Source organism: Miniopterus schreibersii (genome assembly GCF_964146895.1).
Source record: "Miniopterus schreibersii genome assembly, chromosome: 3".
Classification (NCBI taxonomy): domain Eukaryota; kingdom Metazoa; phylum Chordata; class Mammalia; order Chiroptera; family Miniopteridae; genus Miniopterus; species Miniopterus schreibersii.
In genome coordinates, this window is record NC_138103.1 from 5,995,815 (window position 1) to 6,023,157 (window position 27,343).

Genomic DNA, 27,343 nt, shown 5'->3' on the forward strand with positions numbered 1-27,343 from the left:
TGGAGATGGAAGATGGTGATGGTTGCACAACAATGTAAGTTATACTTAATGTTACTGAACTGTACACTTAAAAATGGTTAAAATAGTAAATTTTATGTTATGTATATTTTACCACACACACACATATACATTTTTTAAGACTTATTTTCCCTTCATAGTGTTTAAAAGAGCACAAGTAAACGTTAAACGTTTTTGTTAATTTTTTTAAACAACTTCATGGTAAAGCACAGTAAAAACTACATGGGACCACATGAAGAAGAAGGTTATATGAGTGTTGGCTGTAAAGGTACATGTTATGAATTCCTGAAAATCCCTTTTTCTAGTCACAGTTGTTACTGACAAAAGCAGGCCAAAAGTAAGAACCTGAAGAATACATGGTCAAGAATAAAATGATGGCTTGGTTCATACTATTTTTTCCATAATATTTATTTCTTTATCTTATTTACACAGAATTCACATATCATCAAATTCACCTTATTAAAAGGTGGAATTTTCTTAATTCTATTTTCAGATTTTTCATTGCTAAGTATGTGGAAATACAATTAATTTTTGTGTATTTATCTAGTATCCCTGAAACCTTGCTCAACTTATTTATTCTACTTTTTTTTTTTTTTTAGTAAATTAGTTAGGTTTTTCTACATAGACAATCATGATAATTCTACTTCTTCCTTTCTGATCTGAATGCATTTTATTTCTTTTTCTTGCATAAATTTCCCTGGCTAGAACCTTCAGTTCTATGTTGAATTAAACTGGCAAGATAGGACATCCTTGTCTCATTCTTGATGTTAGGGAGAAAATGTGGCAGAAAAATAAGTGAGGAAAATCCCTGGGCAAGTGGAAAGGGAAACTGAGAAAGAAAATTGAACAAGGCCAAACAATCTGAGCAGCTTGCAGCCAGCTTGTGAACTACAAGGTCTTATCTTCCCCAACCAAGGACACCTGAGAGCAAGCAAAGGGTTCATACCTTCCTCCCTAACCAGAGAATGCACAGCTTAAATCACCCTGGCCTGGGAAATAGAGAACAGAGACCCAATTAATGCCATTTGTGCCATCTAAACCCAAGGACTGATGAAGTCTGGGGGACAATTAACAAAAACCCCCAAAAGCATTTGAATGGTATCACTTGGGGGATATTATGAAGGAAAGATAACTGCTAGGATAGGAAAGGGGGTTGGGGAAAGTAGAGGGAGTTTATCTCACCCACTAAACAAAGAAGTCAGCCATCTTAGGACTTGCCAAACAAGATGATCAAATGTATGTACAAACATTCCGAGATGAGCCACAACAATGCGGAAGGGGACTCTGAAACATAGTATTCAACTCACAATATCTGGCAGTAGAGCTTTGAAACCTATAGGGGGGGAAGCATAAAACACTTGAACCCCCACCAGGCCGGGTGCTCAGATTAGCTGAGTTGCCTGCTTGTGCTTTATGCCAAGTGTATTCTTAATAAATTCACTTGCTTTGCTTCAATACTGCTGTCACTCGTCTGAATTCCTTCTCACAAGATTGACAAGAGCTGAGGAGAGGACAGCTTCCCCTTCCAACTCAGGGGACTGGCCAATAACAAAAACATCTAGTCTTTCCCCATTAATTATGATGTAGCTGTGAGGCTTTCCTAGACATTCTTTATCATGTTGGACATGTTCCTTTTATTCATAGTTTGTTGAGAGTTTTTATCATAAAAGCCTGTTGGATTTTTTCAGGTGCTTTTTCTGTAACCATTGATATGGTAACATGGTTTAATTTTTTTAATTAATGAAAATCATACTATATTTTTTTATAAAAAATATATTCAGTACATATAAGGCTAATCTTCCCAATTCTTCCCCAGCCACCCCAAGGTACCCACTGTTGTCAGAACACAGCGTCTCCTTTCAGATATTTTCCTATATATGTTGTGTGTGTGTGTGTGTGCGTGCATGCTTGTGTGTGTAGCTATCAAAAATATGTTTTACCAAGGCCACTGTAATCAAAACAGCTTGGTCCTGGCATAAGAACAGACATATAAACCAGTGGAACAGAACTGAGACCCCAGAAATAAACCCACTCTTTTATGGTGAATTAATATTTGACAAAGGAGGCAAAAGCATACAATGGAGTAAAAACAGTCTCTTCAATAAATGGTGCTGGGAAAATTGGACAGATACATGCAAATAATGAAACTAGACCACCAATTTACACCATACACAAGAATAAACTCAAAGGAAAAAATAAACAAATGGGACTACATCAAACTAAAAAGCTTCTGCACAGCAAAAGAAACCATCCACAAAATGCAAAGGGAACCCATGGTATGGGAGAACATATTTGCCAATGACACATCTGATAAGGGGTTAATTTCCAAAATATATAAGGAGCTTATACAACTCAAAACCAGGAAGACAATCCAATTAAAAAATGGGTATAGGACTTAACAGACATTTCTCCAAAGAGGACATACGGATGACCAATAGACATACGAAAAAATGCTCAATGTCACTAATCTCTAGAGGAATGAAAATTAAAGTCACAATGAGATTTCACCTCACACCTACCAGAATGGCTCCATCAATAAATCAGGAAACAATAAGTGCTGGTGAGGGTGTGGAGAAAAGGGAACCCTGTGCACTGTTGGCGGGAATGCAGACTGGTGGAGCCACTGGAAAACAGTATGGAGTTACCTCAAAAATTAAAAATGGAACTGCCTTTTGACCCAGCAATTCTACTTCTGGGAACATATCCTAAGAATCCTGAAACACCAATTAGGAAGAATATGTGCACACCTTTGTTCATAGCAGTGTTATTTACAATAGCCAAGATCTGGAGACAGCCTAAGTGTCCATCAGTAGAGGAGTGGATAAAATGATGTGGTAGGAGTGACATCAGAGGAATGGCAACAGGAAAGATCCCCTTGGCCTCTTCCCCTGAAATTTCAACAAATTAACCAACTGTAATTCAACAAAGAATTCCATACTCAATACAGAGGCATGCCTGAGAGACCCACACAATGAGACATCTAAAAGTGGGCAACCAGGGATAAACAGGGAGATGAAAAGGGAGGAAAGCTCAGATGGGTGGCAGCAATTGCAGCCTTTCAGCCCAGAGCTCACAGCACAGCCTGCAGAGAGGAGAAAGTGAGTGGTAGCAGGTGCTTCCTTCAGCAGGGAGGAACAGAGAGCTGGGAGTAGAGGGTCAGCCCAACAGGGCAAGCAGAGGGAACAGTGACTGAGCCAGCACACGCCTGACAAAGCACACGGTTGTTCCACATGGCTGTACACTGTTGGGCAGTGGTGTTTCAGAAAAGAATCGAAACCATAGAGTCCTTGGACTCCCAAAACTCACCTCTCATTGCCCTTGGTGTCAGGTCCAGGCGTACATCATCGGTAAACCAAAAGCTATTGCAGTAGAACTTCTGTACCCCCCCTGTGGCTGATCCCCAGCTGGGGTGCTTGGGGTGGGACCCATAGAGGTTGGGGTCTCCGTTGTGGTGAGGGCAAAACAAACCCCGCCCCAAAGCAGTGTGGTTGTTCTATCTTAGAGATGCCTTGGAGGTCAAGTTTGGGAGATCACAGAGGTAAAAAAATCTTCTGATTCAGTGTCATCTACTGGAAAATAGTAGAAAGACCAATCCAGAGAAAGCTGCTATAGAAGGACCATTATATAGACATATATACATGCCCAGACAAAGCAGAGCAGCAAATACCATGAATAACCGCGGTAATGAGGCTGATCAGAAAGAAAATGAAAAATTCCCAGAAAGCAAGCTGGTACACATGGAAATATGTGATATAAATGAGATTTCAAGGCTGCAATTCTGAAAATACTCAAAGAGATGCAAGAAAATCCAGACAGGCAATTCAGTGCACTCAGAAAACAAATCAATGAACAAAATGAGTACTTCACCAAAGAGATTGAAACTTTAAAAAAGAACCAATCAGAAATCCTGGAAATGAAGCATGCAATTAAGGAGATTAGGAATGAGATACTGTGCACAGAAAACAGAACCAACCAGATGGAGGAAAGAACTAGTAATACTGAAGATAGGAATCTAGAAATTCCACAGAGGGAAGAAGAGAGAGACCTCAGCATAAAGAAAAATGAAAGCTCTATGGGAACTATCTGACTCCATTATAAAAAGCAATATTAGAATAAAAGGTACACCAGAAGAAGAAGAGGGAGAAAAGAACAGAGAGCCTATTCAAAGAAATAAATGAGAACTTCCCAAACTTATGGAAAGAACTAGACCCTCAAATCCAAGAAGCAAACAGAATACCTAGTTACCTCAATCCAAAGAGGCCCTCTCCAAGGCACACTGTATTAAATATGCCAAAAATTAATGACAAAGAAAAATTCTCAAAGTAGCCAGGGAAAAGAAGGAAGTGACCTACAAAAAAGAAAACCCACCAGAATATCATCTGACTTCTCAGCAGAAACTCTACAAGCCAGAAGAGAGTAGAACCAAAAATCAAACATCTGAAAAGAGAAATTACCAGCCATGAATCATATATCCAGCAAAATTATTCTTTAACTATGAAGGAGAAATGAAGACATTCCCAGACATACAGAAGCTGAAGGATTTTATCACCAGAAAACTTCCATTGCAGGAAATACTCAAGGGAGTTATTCTACCTGACACAAAGAATGTAAAGTCACATCACTATGAGTAAGATCACCAAAAAACTTACAGCACAATCAGAGATCATTTGTGACAACAAAAACATAAAAGGGTAAGGTGTATAGGTCTGAAATGGCAAAAGTGGATGAAGATCAGATGCACTCAAAAGGGAAAATAAACACTGTATATATGGAACTTTATTTTTTATAAATCTAATAGTAACCACACACAAAGATCCCCAAACCAGAACACATAGCTTAAAAAAAGAGGAAACAAAGGAAAGAAGTATGGAACACCACCAAACAAAAACAACAGACAGAAACACAAAGGAAAAGAACCAGTGGAGGCACAGAGCTACCAGAAAACAAAAGATAAAATGACATAGGAAATTCTCATACATCAATAATTACCCTAAATGTAAATGGTGTGAATTCATAGCAGAGTAGATAAAAAAACAAAACCCAACCATGTGCTACCTACAAGAGACACATCTAAGCCGCAAAGACAAAGGTAGATTCAAAGTGAAAGAGTGGAAAATGATTCTCCAAGCAAATAACATCCACAGAAAAGCAGGTATAGCCATACTTATATCTGACTATATAGATTTCAAGATAACAAAGAAGAGACAAAGAAGAGCATTTTATAATGATAAAGGAGACACTACATCAAGAAAACATAACACCTCTTAATATATATGTACCCAACCAAGGAGCACCGAAATATATAAAGCAACTACTCGCAGAACTAAAGGGAGAAAAAGGTCAAAACACAATCAGAATTGGGGAACTTAATACTCTATTAACAGCTCTACACAGATCAACCAAAAAGAAATGTCAGTCTTAAATGACACACTAGACCAAATGGACATACTTGATATTTATAGAGCCTTTCATCCCAGAACATCAGGTTATACATTCTTCCCCAGTGCACATGGAACATTCTCAAGGATAGACCATATATTGGGTGACAGAACTAGCCTCAACAAATTCAAGATCGAAATCATACCAAACATATTCTCTGACCACGATGCCTTGAAATTAGAAATCAATTGCAAAAAGGAAGTAAAGAAACCCACAAATACATGGAGATTAAACAACATACTACTAAAAAAATGAGTGGATCAAAGAAGAAATAAAAGATGAGATCAAAAGATATTTAGAGATAAATGAGAATGACAATACAACATATCAAAACTTCTCAGATGCAGCAAAAGCAGTAAGAAGAGGGAAGTTTATATCATAACAGGCCTATCTCAAGAACAAGAGAAATCCCAACTAAACAACCTAACATCACATCTTGAAGAACTAGAAAAGGAAGAACAAAAGCAACCCAAAGTCAGCAGAAGAAAGGAAATCATAAAAATTAGAGCAGAATTGAATGAAATAGAGAACAAAAAGACTATACAAAAATTAATACAACAAAGAGCTGGTTCTTTGAAAATATTAATAAAATTGACAAACACCTGGCTCACAAAGGAAAAAGGGAAAAGACCCATATAAACAAAATCAGAAAGGAGAGAGAAGAAGTCACCACAGACATCACAGATATACAAGAATCAAACTAGAATATTATGAAAGACTACATGCCACCAACTTCAATAACCTAGAAGGAATAGATAAATTCCTGAAAATTTATAACCTTCTTAGACTGAATCATAAGGAAATGGAAAATCTAAGAAGAATAATAAACAGAGGAATTTGAAACAACCATCAAAAACCTCCCCAAAAATAAAAGTCCAGGACCTGATGGCTTCACCAGTGAATTCTATCAAACATTCAAGGAAGATTTAAAACCTATCCTTCTCAAAATCTTCCAAAAAATTAAAGAAGAGGCAACACTTCCTAACACATTTTATGTGGCCAGTATAACCCTGGTACCAAAACCTGGCAAGGACAGCACGCATACACAAAAAAACCCTACAGGCCAATATCTCTGAAGAATACAGATGCAAAAATCCTAAAGAAAACACTAGCAAATCGAATACAATACATCAAAAAAATAATCCATAACGATCAAGTGGGGCTTATCCCAGGGGCACAAGGATGGTTCCACATACACAAGTCAATCAATGTGATACACCACATTAGCAAAAGAAAAGATAAAAATAATATGATCTTATCAATAGATGCAGAAAAAGCATTTGATGAGATATAACATCCATTTATGATTAATACACTCAATAAAATATGAATTTAAGGAAAGTACCTCAACATAATAAAGGCCATACATGATAAACCCTCAGCTAATATACTCATTGGTGAAAAACTGAAAGCTTTTCCTCTAAGATCAGGAGCAGGCAAGGATATCCATTCTCATCACTTTTATTCAACATAGCTCTGGAAGTCCTAGCCAGAGCAATAAGGCAAGAGAAAGAAATAAAAGGCATCCAAATAGGGAAGGAAGTAGTTAAACTCACTTTTTGCAGAAGACATGATTCTGTATATAGAAAACCCTAAAGACTCCACCAAAAAAACTATTAGAAATAATAAACAAATACAGTAAAGTTAAAGGATACAAAAATCAATGTACAAAAATCCACTGCCTTCCTGTATACTAACAATAAAACTTCAGAAGAAGAAATGGAAAAAACAATTCCTTTTGCAATTACAACCAAAAAAGTAAAATACCTAGGAATAAACTTAACAAAGAACCTAAAGGCCTATATACTGAAAATTACCAAGCATTATTAAAAGAGATTGAAAGACACAAGAAAATGGAATAATATCCCACGCTCATGGATTAGAAGAATTAACATAGTTAAAATGGCCATAGTATCCAAAGCAATATGCAGATTTAATGCAATCCCCATCAAAATCCCAACAGCATTTTTTAAAGAAATAGAACAAGAAATCATCAGATTTGTATAGAACCACAAAAGACCCGAATAGCCACAGCAATCCTGAGAAAAAAGAACGAAGCTGGAGGTATCAGCTACCTAAACTCTAATTATATTACAAAGCTACAATAATCAAAACAGTATGGTATTGTCAGAGAAATAGACACACATCAGTGGAATAGAATACAGAGCCCAGATATAAAACCACATGTATATGGGCAGATAATTTTCAACAAATGAGCCAGAAACACACAATGGAATAAAGACAGTCTCTTCAATAAATGGTGCTGGGACAACTGGAAAGGCACATGCAAAAGAATGAAACTGGATTACAGTTTGTTCCCATGTACAAAAATTAATTCAAAATGGATCAAAGACCTAAATATAAGATCCAAAACAATAAGTTACATAGAAGAAAACATAGGTACCAAACTTATGGATCTTGATTTTAGAGAACGTTTTATGAATTTGACCCTAAAGGCAAGGAAAGTAAAGGCAAAAATAAATGAATGGGACTATATCAAACTAGAAAGCTTCTGCACAGCAAAAGAAACCAACAACAAAACAAAGAGGCAGCCAACCAGATGGAAGATGATATTTGCAAACAGTAGCTCCGACAAAGGTTTAATTTATAGAACTCATAAAATTCAACACCAAACAAACAACCCAATCAATAAAGTGGGCAGAGGACCTGAACAGACACCTCTCCCAAGAAGGCATACGAACAGCCAATAGATATATGAAAAGATGTTCCGTCTCACTAGCAATTAGGGAAATGCAGATCAAAACTACAATGAGATACCACCTCCCACCTGTCAGAGTGTCTTCTATCAACAAGACAAGCAATAACAAGTGTTGGAGAGGCTGTGGAAAAAGGGAACCCTCATTCAGTTCTGGTAGAAATGTAGACTGCTACAGCCACTATGGAAAACAGTCTGGTGATTCCTCAAAAAATTAAGAATAGAGTTACCATACAACCCAGCAACCCCTCTCCTGAATATATACCGGAAAAACTCGAATACATGTATTCACAAAGATATATGCACCCCTATGTTCATTGCAGCATTAGTCATGTGGCCAAGACAGGAAACAATCAAACTGTCCTGCGATAGAGGACTGGATAAAGATGTGGGACATCCTTTTATGTGGCAGTGTTGGTGTAATGAGTTGAATGCGTCTGCCTTACAGACTTTTTCATTTTGTGCCCATAACACAGGCCCCGGCATGTGGAGGGTGGAGCAGGGATGCTTTATTGCCTGGAAGAATCAGGGAGAGAACAGTCCTTTTGTTGTTATATACTGGTTACATACCAGTTACATACCAGGCTGCTGGGTATGATTTGGTTTGAAGAAAGGGCTTTGCTGTATTAAAGAAACAAAACCTAAAAATTACTATTTTATTGCATTTCTTATTATTTCATAAAAAGGAACACAAAGTAGAAAAGTGAAATTGCTGATTTTAGTATAAAAAGTATAAGTCTCATAAATGAAATACACTGATAATAAAGATGGAACTCAAGAAGCACTTGGAAGCAGGAATCTTTGGCCTGGGCTGGATATAACTGAACTTAAGCTAACTCACTAGTGGTCGATTATGAAGGAAAAAGACCACATTTATACAATTTGAAAAGCTGAAAAGAAAACATCATCAAAGATCACATCTAAATTGTAGGGAATTACAGGATTTTGTAACTAGGTTTTATTTTTTTAGTTTTTATTTCATAATCATAAACGTAACTCTGCAATCCAGCTAGACTTGGAAGGGGTAAGGAAAATATGAAACCCAATGAACTGTAGTCAGAGCACGAAGGTTATAGAACATTCCAGGCAGATAAGGTGAAGGGGGGCTCTCCTGAGCTACAGAAGGAATGGTCTGGTAGTTAATTAAACTAAAACCAAATTTATTAGCGTTGTCCACAGTCAGCAATGGTGATCTTCTTTCTGGCCTTGCCATTCTTGGACCCACAGCACTCCATGGCTGCCACAATATCCATGTCGTCTCTCACCTGGCCGAAGAGCACACACCTGCCATCCAACCACTCAGGCTTGCAGTGCAGAAGAAAAACTGGAAGCCATCGTGCTGGGTCCAGCATTTGCCATGGACAAGATGCCAGGACGAAGTGCTTCAGGATGAAATTCTCATCATCAAATTTCTCCCCATAGATGGACTTGCCACCTGTGCCATTGTGGCTATGAGGTCACCACCTGGCACACAAATCCCGGAGTAATTCTGTGAAAGCAGAAACCTTTATAACCAAATCCCTTCTTCCCAGGGCTCAGAGCAGGAAAGTTTTCTGCTGTCTTTGGAACTTTGTCTGCAAACAGCTCAAAGGAAACACGGCCCAAGGGCTGGTCGTCCATGGAGATGTCAAAGAACATGGTGGGGTTCATCAAGGCTGGGCACGGATGGCTCCGGGGCAGCGGCGTCTGCAAAGCCTGTAACTGGTTTTTAATTTGGGAAAAGACTGCTGCTTATAATGTGCAGGTCTATCGTGCAACTTTCACACTTGACTCTGACCCATGTTTTTAGGAATGTGCCACATTCAAAAGTAGTGGAATGACTGGACAATATCACTTTAGACAGTAATCAAGGCCAGTCCCATTGAATGGTCATGTAACAGGCATTCTGTCGATTAGCTGATTGTAGCTCATTAGAGTCCATCTAACTTCTTGATGGATAACTGTTTGCTGGTGCGTTCACCTCAGTCTTCCTCCCACACCAGCTCTGAGTGCATCTTTGGTCTCCATGTAAGTCCACTGGGACCTTCTCCTGTGGCAACGTTTGCCATTGCTGATATCAAGTCTAAACTCGTTCCACTGATGTCTGACACTCAGACGTGGGTGAAGTCATGCTACTACCTAGAAATGGGAGCTTCATGTTTGTCTAGAAGCTTCTTAACATTGATAGTCTAATTGCCAACTAATCAGAGAGGTTGTATGCTTTTTAGCACGAGATACACCATCATATGTATTTGGTAAGAATTTTAAAAAGTGCTTCCTTCCTGAAGGGCCACATGACAGTACAGATCAGGAGCTTTAGAAAGAAACTCACCTTCTGAGCTAGAAATTTCACTTCTAGAATTCCTTCTACATAAACACCCTGACAAATGTGCAAGGATGCTGCACAAAGAAATGTATTGCAGCATTTATTATAATAACGACACATTGGAAATAACCAACAGGAAAGTGGTTAGAAAAGACAAGTTTTTAAAGAAAAGGTTACTTTCTATACGTTAGAAAGTATTATGTATTAAGAAAGTATTTATGTATTAAGATTTTTAAGATTTGGAAATGTTTACATGAAAATGTCAACAACGATAATCTTTGGGTGACAGTTATAAGTGACTCAAATATTTTTATTTTTTATTTGCTATATGTGAATTATCTGGATTGTCCAATTTTTTTCTAAAATGAACATGTATTGTTCTCTGTATATATGTAATATTATTTTATAATCCTCACCTGAGGATATGCTTTTATTGATTTTTTTAAATTGATTTTAGAGGCAGAGGATGGGAAAGAGAGAAACACTGATGTAAGAGAAACATCAATCAGTTCCACCCAGCCTGGGAATGAACCTGTGCCCTGGCCAGGAACTGAGCCCAAAACCTTCTGGCATAAGGGACAATGCTCCGAACAACTGAGCCACCCAGCCAGGGCTGTAATATTATTTTTTAGGTAATACAGGCCACTCAACCCAACTTTAAAAGGTTGGAGGGTACTTTTAATGATAATTGCAAAATAAGTTTTGGTAAAAATTCTAAATCCCTCTTGAGAACTCTTTACAGAGAATCCTGTTTCTGAGGTCTGGACGTTAGCTATAATATCCTGTTTCAAATTCATCTATTTTCCCATGGGCCCTCCGCATCCGCAAGTCCCCATCAGGCTGAACGCCGCAATCGCACGTGACTCACCAGGTAGGCTCTCCAGAAGGACTGGATGCACAGCGCTGCTTCCTCTTCGGTCAGCAGGAGGGACAGTGGGATTGGCGGCCGGGGGCTGGAACGCAATAATGGTCAGATGCCCATGAGAATCCATCCCTCAGCCTCAGCAAGGTCTTTAACAATATAATGGCCTCTCTGATTAAGTGCCTCATCCATTCCCATTCTTAGAAAGCAACAATGTCACTTTTGATAGAAAAGTTTAGACTTGAGATGGCATTTTTTATTTTAAAACCTGGGATGGATTTTTGGTTTTTAACCAGCATAATCTTAAATCACTGTTAGCCTGCTCTGCTTTGAAGGACTGAGGTTGGTGAAGGTGTGTGTTGGTCCTGAAGGCACAACATACGCGTTACTGACATAAGGCTATGTAGACACAGAGCAGGAGAAAGAGCAGAAGGGACCCTGACACCTGCATATGACTGGCACATAACAAAGGGCTCTTTTCCCAACTTTCTATTGAAGGGGAATTAAGTAATCCGTCTCTTTTCTGAAAGCAAAATACTGGAATTTATCTCTGATTGGTGTGCATTCCAATTTAATGTGGCATAAATTCAAGAATATTTTTAAGTTAAGTTCTACTATATCTTAACAAGCAATAAAAGGTCTCAAGTGCTGGGTCAGTTGACAGTGTCTGCTATCGAGGGATTTCTCAGATTGGGATGTGATTCTAGGGCACGGATACCATATTTAAAAACCATGGCTAAATTCTCTTTTCTTTTTTTCTCCTAAAAGTTTTATAGAGATACTAATTGCTGAAAAGAACTTACAAGTCTGACTTAATTTTGGTTCCTTATGTTTCCCCAAAGCACAGCTACCTCTGCAAAGCAGAAGTCAAGACATTTCAGATGCAGTACAAAAAGAATAACCTCTGGAAGGACATGGATCATAGCGAGGCTGTTCCCAGCGCAGGATCCCAGATGTGGCTTTGCAAGTGAGGGACTCCCAAGTGCCCTGGCCTCGGAGCTCTCCCTAGCGACTGCCATCACTTGAATTTACTCTAAGTCCCATGTATAGAGAGGCTGACTAACCTGTCCAAGGTCACACGGCTTCTAGTGGCCTAGTCAGAGCCCACACCAATCCAATCCCAAACCCCAGGCTTCCCTCACAATGCCGTGCTCACACCAGACCTCAACTGGGCACAGACTGCCAAGCTAACTGCCAACAGTGCAGGATCCTCAAGGGTCTGGGCTTTTACTTCCCTCTCAACTGGGACTTAAAAACCACCACCACCACCACCACCAAAAACATCACCCTTCAAACAGTGTATTTGTGTGAATGAATGAATGCTCTTTAGAATTATTCCAGAATCAAAGAAATCACAGCCAGGGAGAACCCTGGAGGTTAGCAAGGGCATTTCTGGTGAGCAGCACTGTTGCCAGGTGCTGGGTCTCCAACCACACAGACCCTCCCTTTCTACGATACCCACAAAGGAGGCACTTCTACTTCTTTGGAGAGATCATTACACCCTCAAAATGATAGCAGTGTCAGAAATCTTTCCCTAGTGTTGTCTCCATTTTTGAATGATGTGGTGGCTTCTTTTTCTGGTTCCATTTTTGTTTTCATTTCCTTTTGTCTAACAGCCGTGTCTTTGGGCTGTGGCAGACGGAGCATTCTTGTTTAGCTGGAGGCTGGCCACTGGAGAGGCATCAGCTCCCAGCTTTCCACATTAAATGTCTCTTCGTCCACTGTCCTTATACTCTGACACCAACAAATCACATCCCTTTAGTAAATCTCCTTCGCTAAAAACCAATGGCTTCTAGGAAGCCCTCAGTGTTTCTCTGACCTTGGTCTGCCAGCAGTGAATTCAGAATAATGCCATCCTGAGTTAACGCCAGCTGGTATGTGCTGAGCGCCTCCCGGGCCCTCCAGTCAGCCTTGCTCCTTGTGCTCCATCCATGCCAGCCTCTTCATCCCCTCAGACATGCCCTCCCACCTCAGGGCTTTGCTGAGGGCTTCCTCTGCCTCCAGTGACCTCTTACCCAAGCCAGGACACGACACAGCTGTGCAGGTTGCTCTCTGCTCACGGGCACCCAGCTGGGCATAGGGAGCTGAAAGCCCCGCCGGGCTCTGCTCCACGAGCCATGAGCCACGCTGCATCTGCCCTGAGGCAAGGGATGCATCTGCCCTCCGCTAGGAGTGTCTTTCCTAATTTGCTCAAAGGCACCTCAGGGTTGGGGGCCTGACACCTTTTTCTCTAATTCACCCTTATTCTTTCTTCCTATCTCTCTTGAATGCTATTGAAAGATGTCTTTTGATTAGGTCGGGGCCCAGTGGAGTCCTGTGCAATTTTCCTTTCTAGTCCTTGGCCCAATTTGGAGATAGAACTCCATGATTATCTAATTAATGCCCAAATCCTCAACTGAACTGAAAGCACTGCGAGGGCAGAGATGGAGCCTGTGTTTGCTCCTCTGGGTCGTTCAGCACTTAGGACAAGCCAGGCACAGAGTAGACACTCAATAAATACTGTGGAATAAGCCCCTGTGCCTGGCACAGTGTGCCTTGCACTTTCCACACACAGTTTTATTCAGTCCTCACAACACTAATGAGTTACTGTGATTCTTCTTGTAGACTGAAGAAACTGAGGCACAGAGGAACGGAGGGACTCGTTCAAGGTCACTGACCATTTTCTGCCGAGAATGCAAACTGGCCAAGAAACACAGAGAACGTCCCAAAGAGAAGAGAAGGGCAGCTCACCAGGTCACAAATAGGGAATAAAGGGTCTCACAGCTCAAGTGTCAAGCAGAGCAAAACCCAGTCACTTGCCTAGAAGAAAATGATGAGGGGAAAAAGCTGTAATAGGGAATATGCCCTCTTGGTTAGCCCTTATAGCAACAACTGGGCAGGTACCCACTTGTCTGATGCTGCACAGGGAAACCCAGTGTCAGGACAGCAGAACACAGTGGCATTTGTCACTTGTATCTGGGGGACATTCGATGGCACCTTTCCATTCAGCTGCAGCTTTCCTGCTTTAAATATGTTTTCTCCACTGATGTCATGAAATCCTCAAAGTAACAGTATTCCTGTTTTGGAATCGCAGTAGAAAAGGAGAGCTGCAAATCTGGGACCCACAGGCTGGGCCAGCCCAACAAAGGGCTTTCACCAGTAAGGAAACCCTCAACCGCTCTGCATCACAATGTTTCCAAAGGCGAGCGGGTTTCTAATAGGCCTGAAGGCAGTAATATGAGGCCACCTTTAGTGACATCCCTGCTTTCATGGCTAAATAAGGGGTGCTGTCCAGTTCTCAAACCAAGAGTAAGTATGAGAGAGCCAGTGCAAGTCAGGCCAAATGAAAAGAACTTAATCTTCAGAGAACAGTCCCTGGGAATTATCAATCATTTCAGCAAGCCAGCTTGCAATCAAAGAAAACAAGACAGGCCCTTTTCTCTCTTTTGGAATCAGTGCAACTGGCTCCAGGTCAAATAAAAATAAGAGATTGAGTAGAGGCAGCCACTCATCACGGGGGAGCGGGGAGGGGGAGAAGATGAGCGCGCCAGTCACAGGGGAAGGCAGCTGAGGCTCCTCGCGGGTTTCAGCCAGCCCCAGAGCAGGCAGCTTTGCACGTCCCAAAGAGCAAAACAGCACTGCCAGTACTCTTCCAGTAAGAACTGTTTTATTGGTAATGCTCATGTCACGTTCTTTTTTCCCCAAATTATTTCATGTGAATTAAATGTATCTGAATCTCAAGAATCAATGCTTTAATTCTGAGAAAGAACAAGAATTAATTTTTCTGATTGTGTGTGTGTGTAATACACACACCTTGCCCCCTTTTTGGATGCTAAGCGAGAGATCTGCAGGGCCTAAAGAAGATAGAGCATAGTACAAGACACATAAGAGAAGCTGAGAATTTAGTCTTTATTAATTTCTCCATCCAGTTCTAAGACAAGAGGTAGCATCCAAAATGGCATTCAAGCAAAATAAAGCAGAAAGGAGAAAAGCTTGCTTTATATTGAAATTTAAATCTCATGATCCAAATTCTATCCACTTACCATTAGGTAAGAGACTAAGTTGTTTTCTTGGAACATGAGCGTACAACCCAGATGCAAAGCCATTGACAAACGACACAGACCCTAAACCAACATTGTCATAAAGCCTTCCGCAAGCCCAGTATTGGATACTGCCGGCCCTCTAGTCAGTAAAAGAGATCACCCATCCCTGCCCTCAGCCTTCACTGGTTTCCCAAGCATTCTCGTTGAAGACATCACAGTCTTTAGGAATGAACTTCAAATATTTGGAAGAAGTACAATAGAGGTTGGTTAACTGGAATGGTCCATCCAGACAGCGAGTGACTGGCCATGAGGCTGGCCTCTCAAGAGATTCTTTCCGTCCCAGCCTCCTATGATGAGAGGGATAACTCCCAAAGCCGGCGGGGAGAGCTGGCTGCCTGACCCTCCAGCAGCCTTAAAGCACGCTGAGAAATCACGGTTACTAGGATGTGACTTTGCTTTCACCATCTCAGCAGCTCCACCCTGGAACCAACAAGCAGTTATCACCCAGCATCAGGCTGACTCACTCTCCTAGGTAAACAGAGTCGCAGGTTACCACCCTTTCATTGGAAGCTGCATATGGGTCCAGTTACCAGCTCTCACTAACAACCTGCTACAAGACCTCATGCTCAACCTTGGGCCGCATGCATAGCCATGTTAAAAATCAGGGTGATTTTTATGCTTTTTCATAAATATGCCCAGATTGCTGTGTTATTGAGTCTCCCTCCTCTTGCTGTAATTGGTGAGCCAGGCAAGGTGGCGGTGGGAGGGGAGGTGGGTTTATGGGAAGAGCAGACCACCTTCCTCCCATCAGTGGGAAAGGAGCCTTCCCACCCTGCCAACCCCTGAAGGGGACCAAAACCTGTTTTCTGCCACAGATGCCTTTCCACTTTGGCAGGTGGGAGTCCTTCTCAGAATAATGTTTTTTAAATACATAAGATTGAAAAGCAAACCAATTACATCAAAATAAAGTTATCACAATGCTTAAAAAGTTAGTGATATAGTAATATATGTGCTTCCAAGTTATGCAGTAAATAAGAAGAGCTAATGCAGCTCAATTAACTAGTGTAATTTGAAAGGAGTGACAAGTGTAATATTTTACAATCGCTGCACCAACTGTAATGTGACGTAAAATATCTGATTGCTATTAGTGACAAAGTCGCAGGCACTATGGAGGCTATGAGGCTTGTTGCCCACAGACAGAGACTAGTGGAAATAAAGAGGTCACTTCCCCTCCTGCAGGGATCCCTGGATCATAGACAGTTGTGGCTGGAACTAGGCAAAGAGGAAAAGATGAGTTTTACTCCCAGAATGGCACTGAAGATTAAGGATTTAAAAATAAACAAGATGAATCCAAACAGTGAAAGGAGACTATCTAAAAACAGAGTGCCCCAGAAGATATGGAATTAACATCCCCCCCCAAAGTTATTCACGGTGGCTTCCCAAACGGAAGAGAGTCAGTGTACTATAGTGAAGCAGTTACTGGGGACAGAAATAAAAGTTTCAGATTTTATTCCCAATAAGCTGTGATTCTTCACTAAACGCATTAAATTTTCCACATGGAACTTTCCGCCACTTCATTTCAGTAAATGGCTCCTCGTTCAGACAGCTGCTCGGGCAGAAGTTTTCAAGCCATCCTTGCCTTCTCTCTCTCACCCCACATCCAACCCAGCAATAAGTCTTGGTTCCAACACCAAAATATATCCCACATCCAAGCTCTTCTTACCTCCTCCTCTCCAGGCTGCCATCACCTCCTCACTGGCCTCCCTGCTTGCACTAACAGAGCTGATAGTCAACTATCCATCCAGCCACCAGAGTGATCGCTTTTCAAGATAAATTGGATCATTCTACTCTGCTCAAAACCCTCCAATAGTTTCCTATCACATTCAAAAGAAAGAAGAAAATTCAAGCTCTTTATCACGGCGTCCAAGCCCCACCCCAGCCAGCCTCTCTGGCCTACTTCCTCCGGGCTCTCAGCCTCCCTCGCTGCCTCCTGCCGCACCGGCCAAGTCTGTTCCCCTTGCCCGGCCTTCATGCACTGCCCGCCGCCTGGAACACTTCCCTCCACCTTTGCCAGGCTGGCCCCACTCTGTCACTCGTGCCCTGTGCATGTGTCACCTCGTCAGAGAGAGGAGCCTTTCCTAGCATCTGTCTAAACCACTACACCTCTGGCCCAGCCCTGTCACTCTCTGCCCACCGACTCTGCTTTATTTCCCTTCAAGGCGCTGGATCTTCTTTACATCGAACAGTAAGTTTATTTGTTAGTTTGGTTATTGCCTGTCTTCCCACTACCATGGAAACTCCATGAGGCCCACATTCTTCACGCTATTCATGGTACCTAGAAAAATGTCTAGAACAAAGTATTTAATAAATATTTTCAAATGATAAATAGCGAACTTCCTCTAATGTCAAGTTTATGAGAGAAAGATCTGAGGGTAAATGCAGATATTCTGACTTTCACTTGCTTAGTCATTCTACTACCCATGCTTCATCTTGCTAAAGCAGTGGCTACCACTCTTTTAAGATTAAGTACAAAATAATATTTATCATTCTTTGAACACCTACTCTGAGCCCTCCACAGTGGCTATCTTTCATTTTCAGCCGGTCATCATTCCTTCCCCTCTTCCTTGCTCTCAGCTCTTAGGTTCTGCTTTGATAGGTTCCCCCTCTCTGAATTGGGCAGAATATGGGTCACAGTGCCTTGCCCTGATGTGACCAAGGAGTGCACCTGAGCCCCAAGCTCAGCCAAGCAGATGCTGTTTCCCTGGATCAAGACTCCTGAGTGGACTGTCAGAGATAGGAGGATTCTCCCTGGCAGGGTGCCTTAAAGACGGGTCACTAGCCTGTGCTCCCTAGACCCCTGCACCTGCTTTCTAAGGCCTGGTCCTTACCTTTTCCTCCAGGTTTGTGAGTTATCTTTTTGCTTCTAATACATACTCTTTTTCCTTAAGTAGCCCTTCAATTTCTGTGGCTTGCAACAGAGAACACTGAAACCATCCTGAATCCTCCCAGCAACCCTCAATGCAGGTATTATCCCATCCCATGGTACAGGAGAGAAGAGCATGGCTCAGGGATGTGAAGGGCTTAGTTCCAGGGGACCAGACTGTGGCAGGCCGCATAACAGACTCCCGAGATGTCCACGTCCAATCTCCACTCTCTGTGAACACATATGTTCCCTTGCATGGCAAAATGGACTTTGTAGATGTGATTAGATCTTGTGGTTATCCAGGCAGGCCTAATAACATAATCACAAGGGTCCTTATGCAGAAGGAGATGTGACAATAGGAACCAGAGGTCAGAGTGATGCAAGGAAGGGTCACGATCCCTCTAGAACACAGGTGGCCTCCAGAAACTACAAAAGGCAAGAAAACAAATTTTCCCCTACAGCCTTCAGAAGGAACTGATTTTTGGACTGCCAGCCTCCAGAACTGCATGAGAGTAAATTTGTGTTGTTTTAAGCCACTAATTTGGGGGTGACTTCTTAAATTGAGATCCAGATGTGTCTGCCATGCTGCCTCCTACAGGTTCCCTGAGCTCCTTCCTAGAAACAACAGGAGGAAGGAAAGGAAGCCAACTGTCGCAGAGAAGGGGCCACCAACACGCCAAACCTCATGCCGGGCAGAGGCCCTTAGCAGATTTACCTATCCCAGTATGTCCCAAACTCAGGAAACAGCTCTCCTGCCTTCCTGTTTGAAGACCAATGCTAATATAAAGACCAAACATGATTTGTTGTCCTCACGAGTCTCTCTGGCCTATGAAATCACTGACAGATGTCTACCTTGCCATAAGACAAAATAAATTAAAAGGGTTCTTTCTTTCAACAGGGAATGACAGCAAAGTTTCTGCCATGCCACCATTTAATTATGATCTTTAGTGCAAGATGCATACTGTTTACTGTGCCATTTTGAAGGCATGAGCATTTCCATCCCACTGTTATCCTCAGCGCCAACAGACTATCACACAGCTGGTGCTTGTCCTCAAACGACATGGTGACACTTTTGTTTTCACCTCAGGTTTTGGTTATAAGATACCTTTCAGCGCCATGAAAGTATTGTGGATTTTTCCCTTTTGTTTATCAAAGGGTAGATAGAACTTAGCTGAAAAGACATTTCACCCAAAGCAACCTTTTCTTTTCTCTTCTAAAACACAAACTTTGTTTCATTGAAGCTCTCTGCTTTAAAGATGTCTTTCTAAACCTTCCCCCCGGGGACCTGGACCAGAGAGGCAGCAGTGCAGTTTTGTCCCTGTGCTTAGTGATTTATTCTTGCAAATGAATCTGACCAATTCTTTTCAGTTAAAATAAAAAGTGAAATTCTTCCGGCCCTTAATATGATAGCACATAGTTCCACTGCTTCTGACTGAATGGTTGAATCATGACTGTGTATCACAAGGGAGGATGGTGTTGGATTCATAAACAGGAAGGAGGCCAACGGGAGATACGCTGGACCCACCGCTGCTGAAAGGCGGGGAGGAAAACAGCTCATCAACTCTGGTCGCGCATGCGGTGCACGGTACTGTTGTTCCCATTATTACTCCTTTCCCTGTAAGCTCTGCATCCCTACTCTTTGCCATATGCCTTTCGATTTCTCCCTTTTGGTGGGGTCAGCTTCCCTATAGCACTGCTATGGAACTTGCGCTGGCCACTGAAATGTGAGCAGAAATAATGTTTGCCATTGCATGGGTTGGCCACTGCTCTTCTCCCAGAATGAAGAGACATGGAGCAAAGCCAAAGGTAACATGCAGCCAGCATATCACAGTGTGAAGAATAAACCTTTGTTGTTATAAGGCACTGAGATTTGAGGGTTGTTTGTTACTGCAGCAGAACCCAGAGACAGCTAATACGTAATATTGGAGGGTAGCTGGGTAAATATCATGTAGGAATACATGTCAGTCAGAACTCTTGTTTGAAAGCATTAGAAACCTAACTCAAACTGGTTTAAGTAAAAAAGAAAAAAAAAGGCATTTATTGGCTCACTTAACAGGGGTAGGGCTGGCTTTAAGCATGGCCTGATAGACAGGTTTAAACAATGCCACAGGGACTGAGGCCCTGGCCACCTCTCAGCTCTGCTGTATGTCAGGCATAATCTCTTTAGCTTCTTGCCCTCAGCAGCTCAAGGCTTGTCACCTCAAAGCTTCAAATCTAGAGGAAAAGAGCGAAAATCTTTCTTGGTTGCTTCTTGAAAAATCTCTCGATTATCTCTGATTGAACCAATTGGGGTTAACCACGGTGGTGAGGTGGATTCACTGCTGGGATTGGCCAGGCCAGCTCAAATGCCCAGCGCAGAGCCAAGGTGGGGTCAGCTGGCTCACTGTCTACACGAACTGAGAGTGAGGACGTTCGGTAGCCAAGAGAAGGGGGAAATCTATGCAGGGCTGGAACAAAACATAAATGTCTCCCGCAGACAGCAAGAAACGGAATGAACAGAACTAGAGCAAACACCCTTTAGCTCTGTAATCATTAATTCCTAAAGCAACTCTGTGGACAGCAGGAAACCTACAGCATTATAGAGAAGAGAAACTAAATGTTCCTGCTATTTGGGGTGAAGCATCCTTTTGGAAGGTTTTTTAGCTCTAATTAATTTTATGATTAGCCTTGATTTTAAACATTTCCTTTTCATAATATAGTTTATTTAACAAATAGGTGTATTTTATATATGATAAATATTGTTATTTTTGTAAACCTAAGAGAATTTTTAAAGGGTTGTCAACATCCCTGGCTACATAAAAATGCAGTTTTTTGGTTCGTTTTTTTAAGTCATGGGAAAGAAATGGGTAACTGAGAAGGGATGGAATGGACAGAGTGAAGAGCATGTTAAATTATGGGGAAACTTTGTGAGAAGGGCCCATCATGTCTGTGACAAGCAAGAGGCAGCCACCCCGTGACAAATAATCCTAGCCTCCCGGCTGTGATCAGACGGTACAGTGATGTCGAGCACTGAAGACAGCTGGGTAGAGTTTGTCCTACCAAGAACATTAAGACCCAAACTCACAGTTTAGAGGGCTCCCCAGGTTGGTAGACAGGAGTATCTGAGTACCAGCACACACATAATATACAGAGGATTTGCACTTACATGGGTTACACTCTAAAGTCAGGACATAGATGAAAATCACATCAGTCAAAATTTTCCCTTCACACCCCTTAAATAACCCACATAAAGACATAACAGCTTTCAGTCAGCCTCGCACAGGCAGTTTTCTCCCAGTCTTAGTACAAATCACTCTAAGGACCAGGTGGTAAGACGCCGTAGTAGTGTAATCAGCCATGTCCTTAGCAGCATGGACTCGCAGCCAGGCTTCCTAAATCCCTCCTCTGCTATTTACCAGCTTGTGACCTTGGGCAAGTAACTTCCATAATTCCTTTGTGCCTCAGTTCTTTCCCTGAAATGTGGCTGTCATCATGACAACTAGTACAAGTAGAAAATCCATGCATTCCCTTACATATCCCAGTCTTCCCTTGCAGTTGGTTCAGGGCCATGTGAGGAGGTAAAGTAAGGAGAGGCGAGAAGGTTAAGAACTAGGGTGCCTCCTCCAGCCTTTCCTTCCTTTACTTCAGTTACCTCAAAGATCCTATGTTCCAAATAGTTATAATTCATACGAGGGCTGTCCAACCTGGGCCAGCCATTGTATGAACAAAACAAGCTGTTACTGGGTTAAGCCACTGGTGTTCTGGTAGGGTTCTAACAGCAACATAGCCTAGCCTAGCCTAATACAATGGGGAGAGTGATATTTCCTGCTTCCTAGGGTTGTTATACAGGTTAAGTTAGGTGATATTTATAAATTGTTCAGCACTGTACCTGACTAAACATGATATAAATGCTTACCAGGTACATAGGTAGGTACACAGAGACAGACAGAAGGAAGTAGCTGCTTTATGAGCTGCTCATGTTATGAGTGGCACATAAAACTGAGAACAGGTAAGGAAAAAGCTGAGTCTTGTGTCCTATTTTATGCTTCACCTCCAGAGTGGAATTGTTTGCACTTAAAAAATTCTTCTCTATTTCCCAAGAGCATAGCACTGAATTAGCATAAAGTAAGTACACATATACTATAATCCGACTATATATAAAATCTGTCTGCAATGGAGAAGGGACTAAGCCATCACTCCTTTGACAGCTTCAGAATGTGACTTGCTGTCATCTGCTTCACCCCTACCCACCTTCTCTGATACTTCATCATTCATGCATACTGCTGACCCCTCCAACACATGGCTTCAGGTCCACACGATTCCATTTCCCTCATCTTCCCTCGTGTCAGCCACTCAATAGAACAGTTACAACTTAGAATGGGTTGTCCTCAAGACTAACACATCTCGGCTTCCCAAATTCCTGATCTGATCATAACTTTCTCCAGCCCTCCAGCTTTCCCACCTACTCACTTCTGTTTGTATTATCTGCCCTTACATGAAACTATGGTTTGGGAAGGGTCCTGGTATCCCCACTAGGACAGGAAGCACCAAACTATAGCCCATGGGCCAAATCTGCTTTTGTGAATAAAGATGGATTGGTGTGGCTGGGGTGGCTCAGTGGATTTAGCATCATCCCATGCACCAAGAGGTCACAGTTCGATTCCCAGTCGGCACATGCCCGGGTTGTGGGATTGATCCAAGTAGGGGGCGTGCAGGGAGCAGCCAGTCGATGTTTCTCTCTCATCGATGTTTCTGTCTCTCTTTCCCTCTCCCTTTCTCTCTCTCAAATCAATTATATACATACACACACACACACACACACATATATATACACACATACATATATGTATATAAATATGTAAAAGGATGGATTGGAACAAAGCCACGCCCATCTGCTCACGTATTGTCTTTGGTGGTTTCATGCTACAATGATAAAGTTGAGGAACTGTAACAAAGACCGTACGTGGCTGCAAATCCTATCTTCTACAGAAAAAGTTTGCTGACCTGACCTAAAAAGCCATTTCCCCTCTCCCCAGGAACTCTGAGATTGGAGCCCCGTTTTTAGGGCAAGCCAAGGTGCCAACCACACTAATCCTCCTCCCCACTGTTGCTGGAAGAAGCGGGTTTGGTGAAGGGGAGGGGGAGGGAGAATGAGACCGACATAAGGGAAGGGCTGGTGGATTGCGCACCTTCAGAGGAGCTCTCGGGAAGGGAGACCGAGGCCTCCCAGCACCACAGGCTTCTCAGTTGGGCCCATACCTGCCACTCTCCCCTTGCCCTGAGGGCCATTTTCCTGCATGATAGTTGAGCTTCTCAGCATGACCACATGAAAACTCAGTCTCCCCCACTGTCTGTCACCGCAGCCATCTCCAATGGAGAAGCACAGCGCTCAGCTGGGCCTCTGTCAATAGTGCCAGGCTGGAAAAACCCGGATTAGATCGTGTTTCCTGGCTGCTGCCCTCTTTCTCCTTAAGAAAATTGGTTCCCACTTGCCTCTCTGACTCTTCCTGCCAAAGGCACCCTCAAGGATACAGCACCTGAGTTCTTGCCTCTCGAAACCAAATCTGGGCAACCACCAGCTTGGCCACTGCCCCAAGGGGTTGGCTCCGGGCCTGCCAGGAGGGCCCGGGTGTCTTGGGCTGCCCATTTCCCCGCAGCGCTTTGCTACCATCTGAACTGGAACACTCACTACAGAAACTCCCGCCAGCTGCAAACGCGGCCCTCACCCCAAGGCCTGGAGCAGTACTTTATTCTTCTGTTTTCTCCACGGCACCAAGCTCTATGCATCGCACTTGGTAGGTAGTCAATAAATATTTATGGAATTGAATTAGATTAGTACCACTTAAATTTTTATGATGCCAAGCATGCCAATACAGGTACTCAATAAATGTCAGTTGCCATCATCATTACCATTGCTATATCACTGATAAAAAATAGCCCACATAAAATAATACTACTAATTTCATGTGATATAACTTAATTTTATATGGTTAAATAACTAATTTTAAGAGCTCTGGAAGAACGTACTATAGATCAAACTGATTGTTTCTGTGAGAAGACTTGGATTAGAAGGATGGTGAAAGAGAGTTCTAATTTTATCTGTCATGTTTTAAATGTAGAACTGATGCATATAACTAAAAATTAATAGTTAGAAAACTTTAGTCAATATTTCCTGAGAAATAATGACCTTTAAGGAGTGAGGAGGGAGGCAGAATGGAGAAAGGGAGAGGGAGAGAGAATGGAGAGATAACTTACTTAGGATAAGAATTATTTAAAGTTTTTACCCTAGCCTCTTTGGCTTACTGGTTAGAGTGCTGGCCCATGGACTGAAGGGTCCTGGGTTTGATTCTGCCAAGGGCATGAGTGCCTGCGGGAAGCAACCAGCCCATGTGTCTCTCTCTCTCCCCACTTCCACTCTCTCTGAAAAGCAATGGGGGGGGGGGGGGATCCTCAGATGAGGATTTAAAAAAAAGAATTGTTTAAAGTTTTCTATTTTATTTCTGAAGTGCTTCTTGAATAATCACTGCATGGGTAGATGCCCTTAGCCTAGACTGAAAGCAAAGAGAGACAGGAGGCACAAATGTAACTGGCCTGGGGACCTGGGTGGATTACATGAGTTAGTTCTCTTAGATTTAAGAAAACTATCATTAACATGATTTTAAAATCAGGAATAAATTCTTCAAAGCCTTATGTGGGCACTTACTGTTGTGTCAGCCACTGCTCCACGAACGGGATGGAGCAGAATTCCGTAGATGGCTCCCCTGCCCTCTTGGGGTTCTGACTGGTCACGATGATGCCACATGTTTGATTGACAAGAACACAATAAGGAAGAATGTAAGTCAATTGCTGCTACCCTGCTTGCAAATCAACACTACTGAATCTTTAGGGCCACTGAATATTCATGAAAAACTTACTTGTATAACCACTCGGTCAGAAAATCACAGGCAATGAATTTGGTTCTTTTCCTCTAAAGAGAGAAGAAAGAATTAAATTATATTCTTTGCTCACATACTGAGCAGGACAAAGGAAGAGAGGTTAATTGGCTGCTGTGCGGGATGAAATATGTATGAAGCCTCTATGAGGGTTGTGAGCACATCAGCAAATAGTGACACAGGTGATATAAAGAATTCTTTTTAAATATATTTTTATTGGTTTCAGAGAGAGAGGGAGGGAAAGAGAGAGAGAAACACCAATGATGAGAGAGTCATTGATCGGCTGCCTCCTGCATGGCCCCTGCTGGGGATCAATCCTGCAACCCGGGCATGTGCCCTGACCAAGAATCGAGCCAGGATCTCCTGGATCATAGGTTGGTGCTCAACCGCTGAGCCACACTGGCTGGGCAAGAATTCTTTTGTTTTTAAGATTTCAAATATGCCTCAAATTTTAATATGATGCCTATACACACATTTGCTATTGAGAAATTGAAATAGCACATCAAAAATTTGTTACAACTCAAATGTTCCTTATAAGTTACCTACGCTGCTTCATAATGACCTTAAAATTACTAGCAAGAAAAAAAAGTACAAGGTTTATAGCTAAATCAACTCTTCGTCATAATTATTTTCTATGCTAATGTTATCAGAAGGATTTCCACAACATAGGCAATAATGACAACTATATCCAAATCTTCTGAATCTTGATTCAATCTCAAGTTTCCCTCCTCTGGGTCTTTTTTAAGCAGAGATACTAAGGTGTAGTATCTAATAGTTTGTAGGGTCCTTCGCAGCCTTTCTTTCCAGACAGATGCCAATGTCCTCACTCCACATAGCCTCCTGTAGAGCAGGCCTTCACCCAGCCCCAGTCCAAGCCCCTGTACATTTTTTTCTCAGTCCTGCTATTGGGGCGACGTTTTGGTGGAAGGGAACAGAATTTGGGACTAGGGTCCAGAGTCAAGTTGCTAAGGTTCTTTGCTAGTACTTCTGAGACAGCTTGAGTGTCAGCTGAGAAGACTCCAGGGTCAAGGGTGGCCTAAGCTTCTTTGGTGAATCCATTGGAAGTGTAAAGAATTCTGAAGACGTTTCTCCAGTCATCTTCAGATGCGCCTATTTTCTGACAGCAGGGACTAATGAAAGATAGTGCTCATAGTAGGGAGCTTATTATATGCTTTTAGAATTTTCTCAGAAGAATTTTATTTAAATCTGAGTAAACTGTATTTGTTGCTTTCCCCCAGTCCACTCAAATCCTCAGAACAGCATTACTTCAGGTTTGGTGCCACTTTCAAATCTGGTAGCCAAGCACACAGGTGCTACTGGACAGTGCAGTTGACCCTGCCAGCTGTCTACCCAAGAGCCACTCTCTACTTCATGTTTATTAATAGGAACCTGACTGACAATCCGCCCAGGGGAAAAACTACATTTCCCTGCCTCCCATGTAGGAAGAGACAGCCATATGACACAGTTCTGCTGACGAGACAGAAATGGACATGTCCTATGGATTTCTGAGAAAGTTCTGCTCTCTTCATTTTTGTCCCCCTTCTGCCTTGAGGGTCCCTTCTCCTTCTTTCAGTCTGGAACACCAATGTAGGGCCGGATGTGGAGCAGCACCTCAGCCATGAGGCCAAAAGCCACATGCTGAAGATGTGAAGCAGTAAGTTAGAAAGAGCCTGGGCCTTAAATGACTTCCTTAAGCCACAGCACCAGCTCGGGCCTGACCTACTCTGGACATCTTGATGTGTAAGGAAAATTAAACTTCATTTGGACTATTACCACTGCTCTTGAGTTATCATAACATGCAACTGAATGCAGTACCCAGGTGTCAGACAAGGCTAGTAAACCACAGGGGGAAACATCCTGCAGTAATGGGGGAGCAGGCATGCTGAGAAGGGCACTGGGGTGGAGGACCAGGTATCCTGCCTCCCAGGCCATTTAAAGTCCTTGTAACCCAAACAGAGCCCTTAACTCCTTTTAGAGAACTGTTATTTAAACTGGGAGGCAGAGGGTGGCTCTCCTTTTAAGATGGCAGGGGCTTAAACAAAGTAAACCTAGAGGTGTTGCTTGCCCTGTGTAGAGATCCTTCCCAGGAATGAAGGCCATATAGAGCCTGCTGGAAAATCTCTTTGCCCCTCCAGGTCTACCCTTCT

The 27,343-nt window shown here is 42.3% G+C and overlaps 1 protein-coding gene and 1 pseudogene across 5 annotated transcripts in view; both read right to left on the minus strand.

Moving 5' to 3' along the window:
- Positions 1-27,343, minus strand: part of IQCK (IQ motif containing K) — a 98,930-nt gene that overhangs the window by 44,743 nt on the left and 26,844 nt on the right. For 3 of the 4 annotated variants that reach the window (XR_013998473.1, XM_081132907.1, XM_081132905.1), the window contains exons 5-7: positions 25,179-25,231; positions 24,968-25,045; positions 11,347-11,431 (exon numbers count right to left, since the gene is read on the minus strand). Coding sequence is in view for 3 of the 4 variants with exons in the window: in XM_081132907.1 (XP_080989033.1) it covers positions 11,347-11,431; positions 24,968-25,045; positions 25,179-25,231 (216 nt within the window). In the remaining variant the exon portion in view is untranslated. Of the gene's footprint in view, positions 1-8,816; positions 10,292-11,346; positions 11,432-24,967; positions 25,046-25,178; positions 25,232-27,343 lie in introns of those variants that run through there. The other variant, XM_081132906.1, reaches the window with a different exon arrangement.
- Positions 8,823-9,823, minus strand: LOC308555088 (peptidyl-prolyl cis-trans isomerase A pseudogene; annotated as a pseudogene). The gene has a single exon. The product of its transcript is annotated as a peptidyl-prolyl cis-trans isomerase A pseudogene (transcript).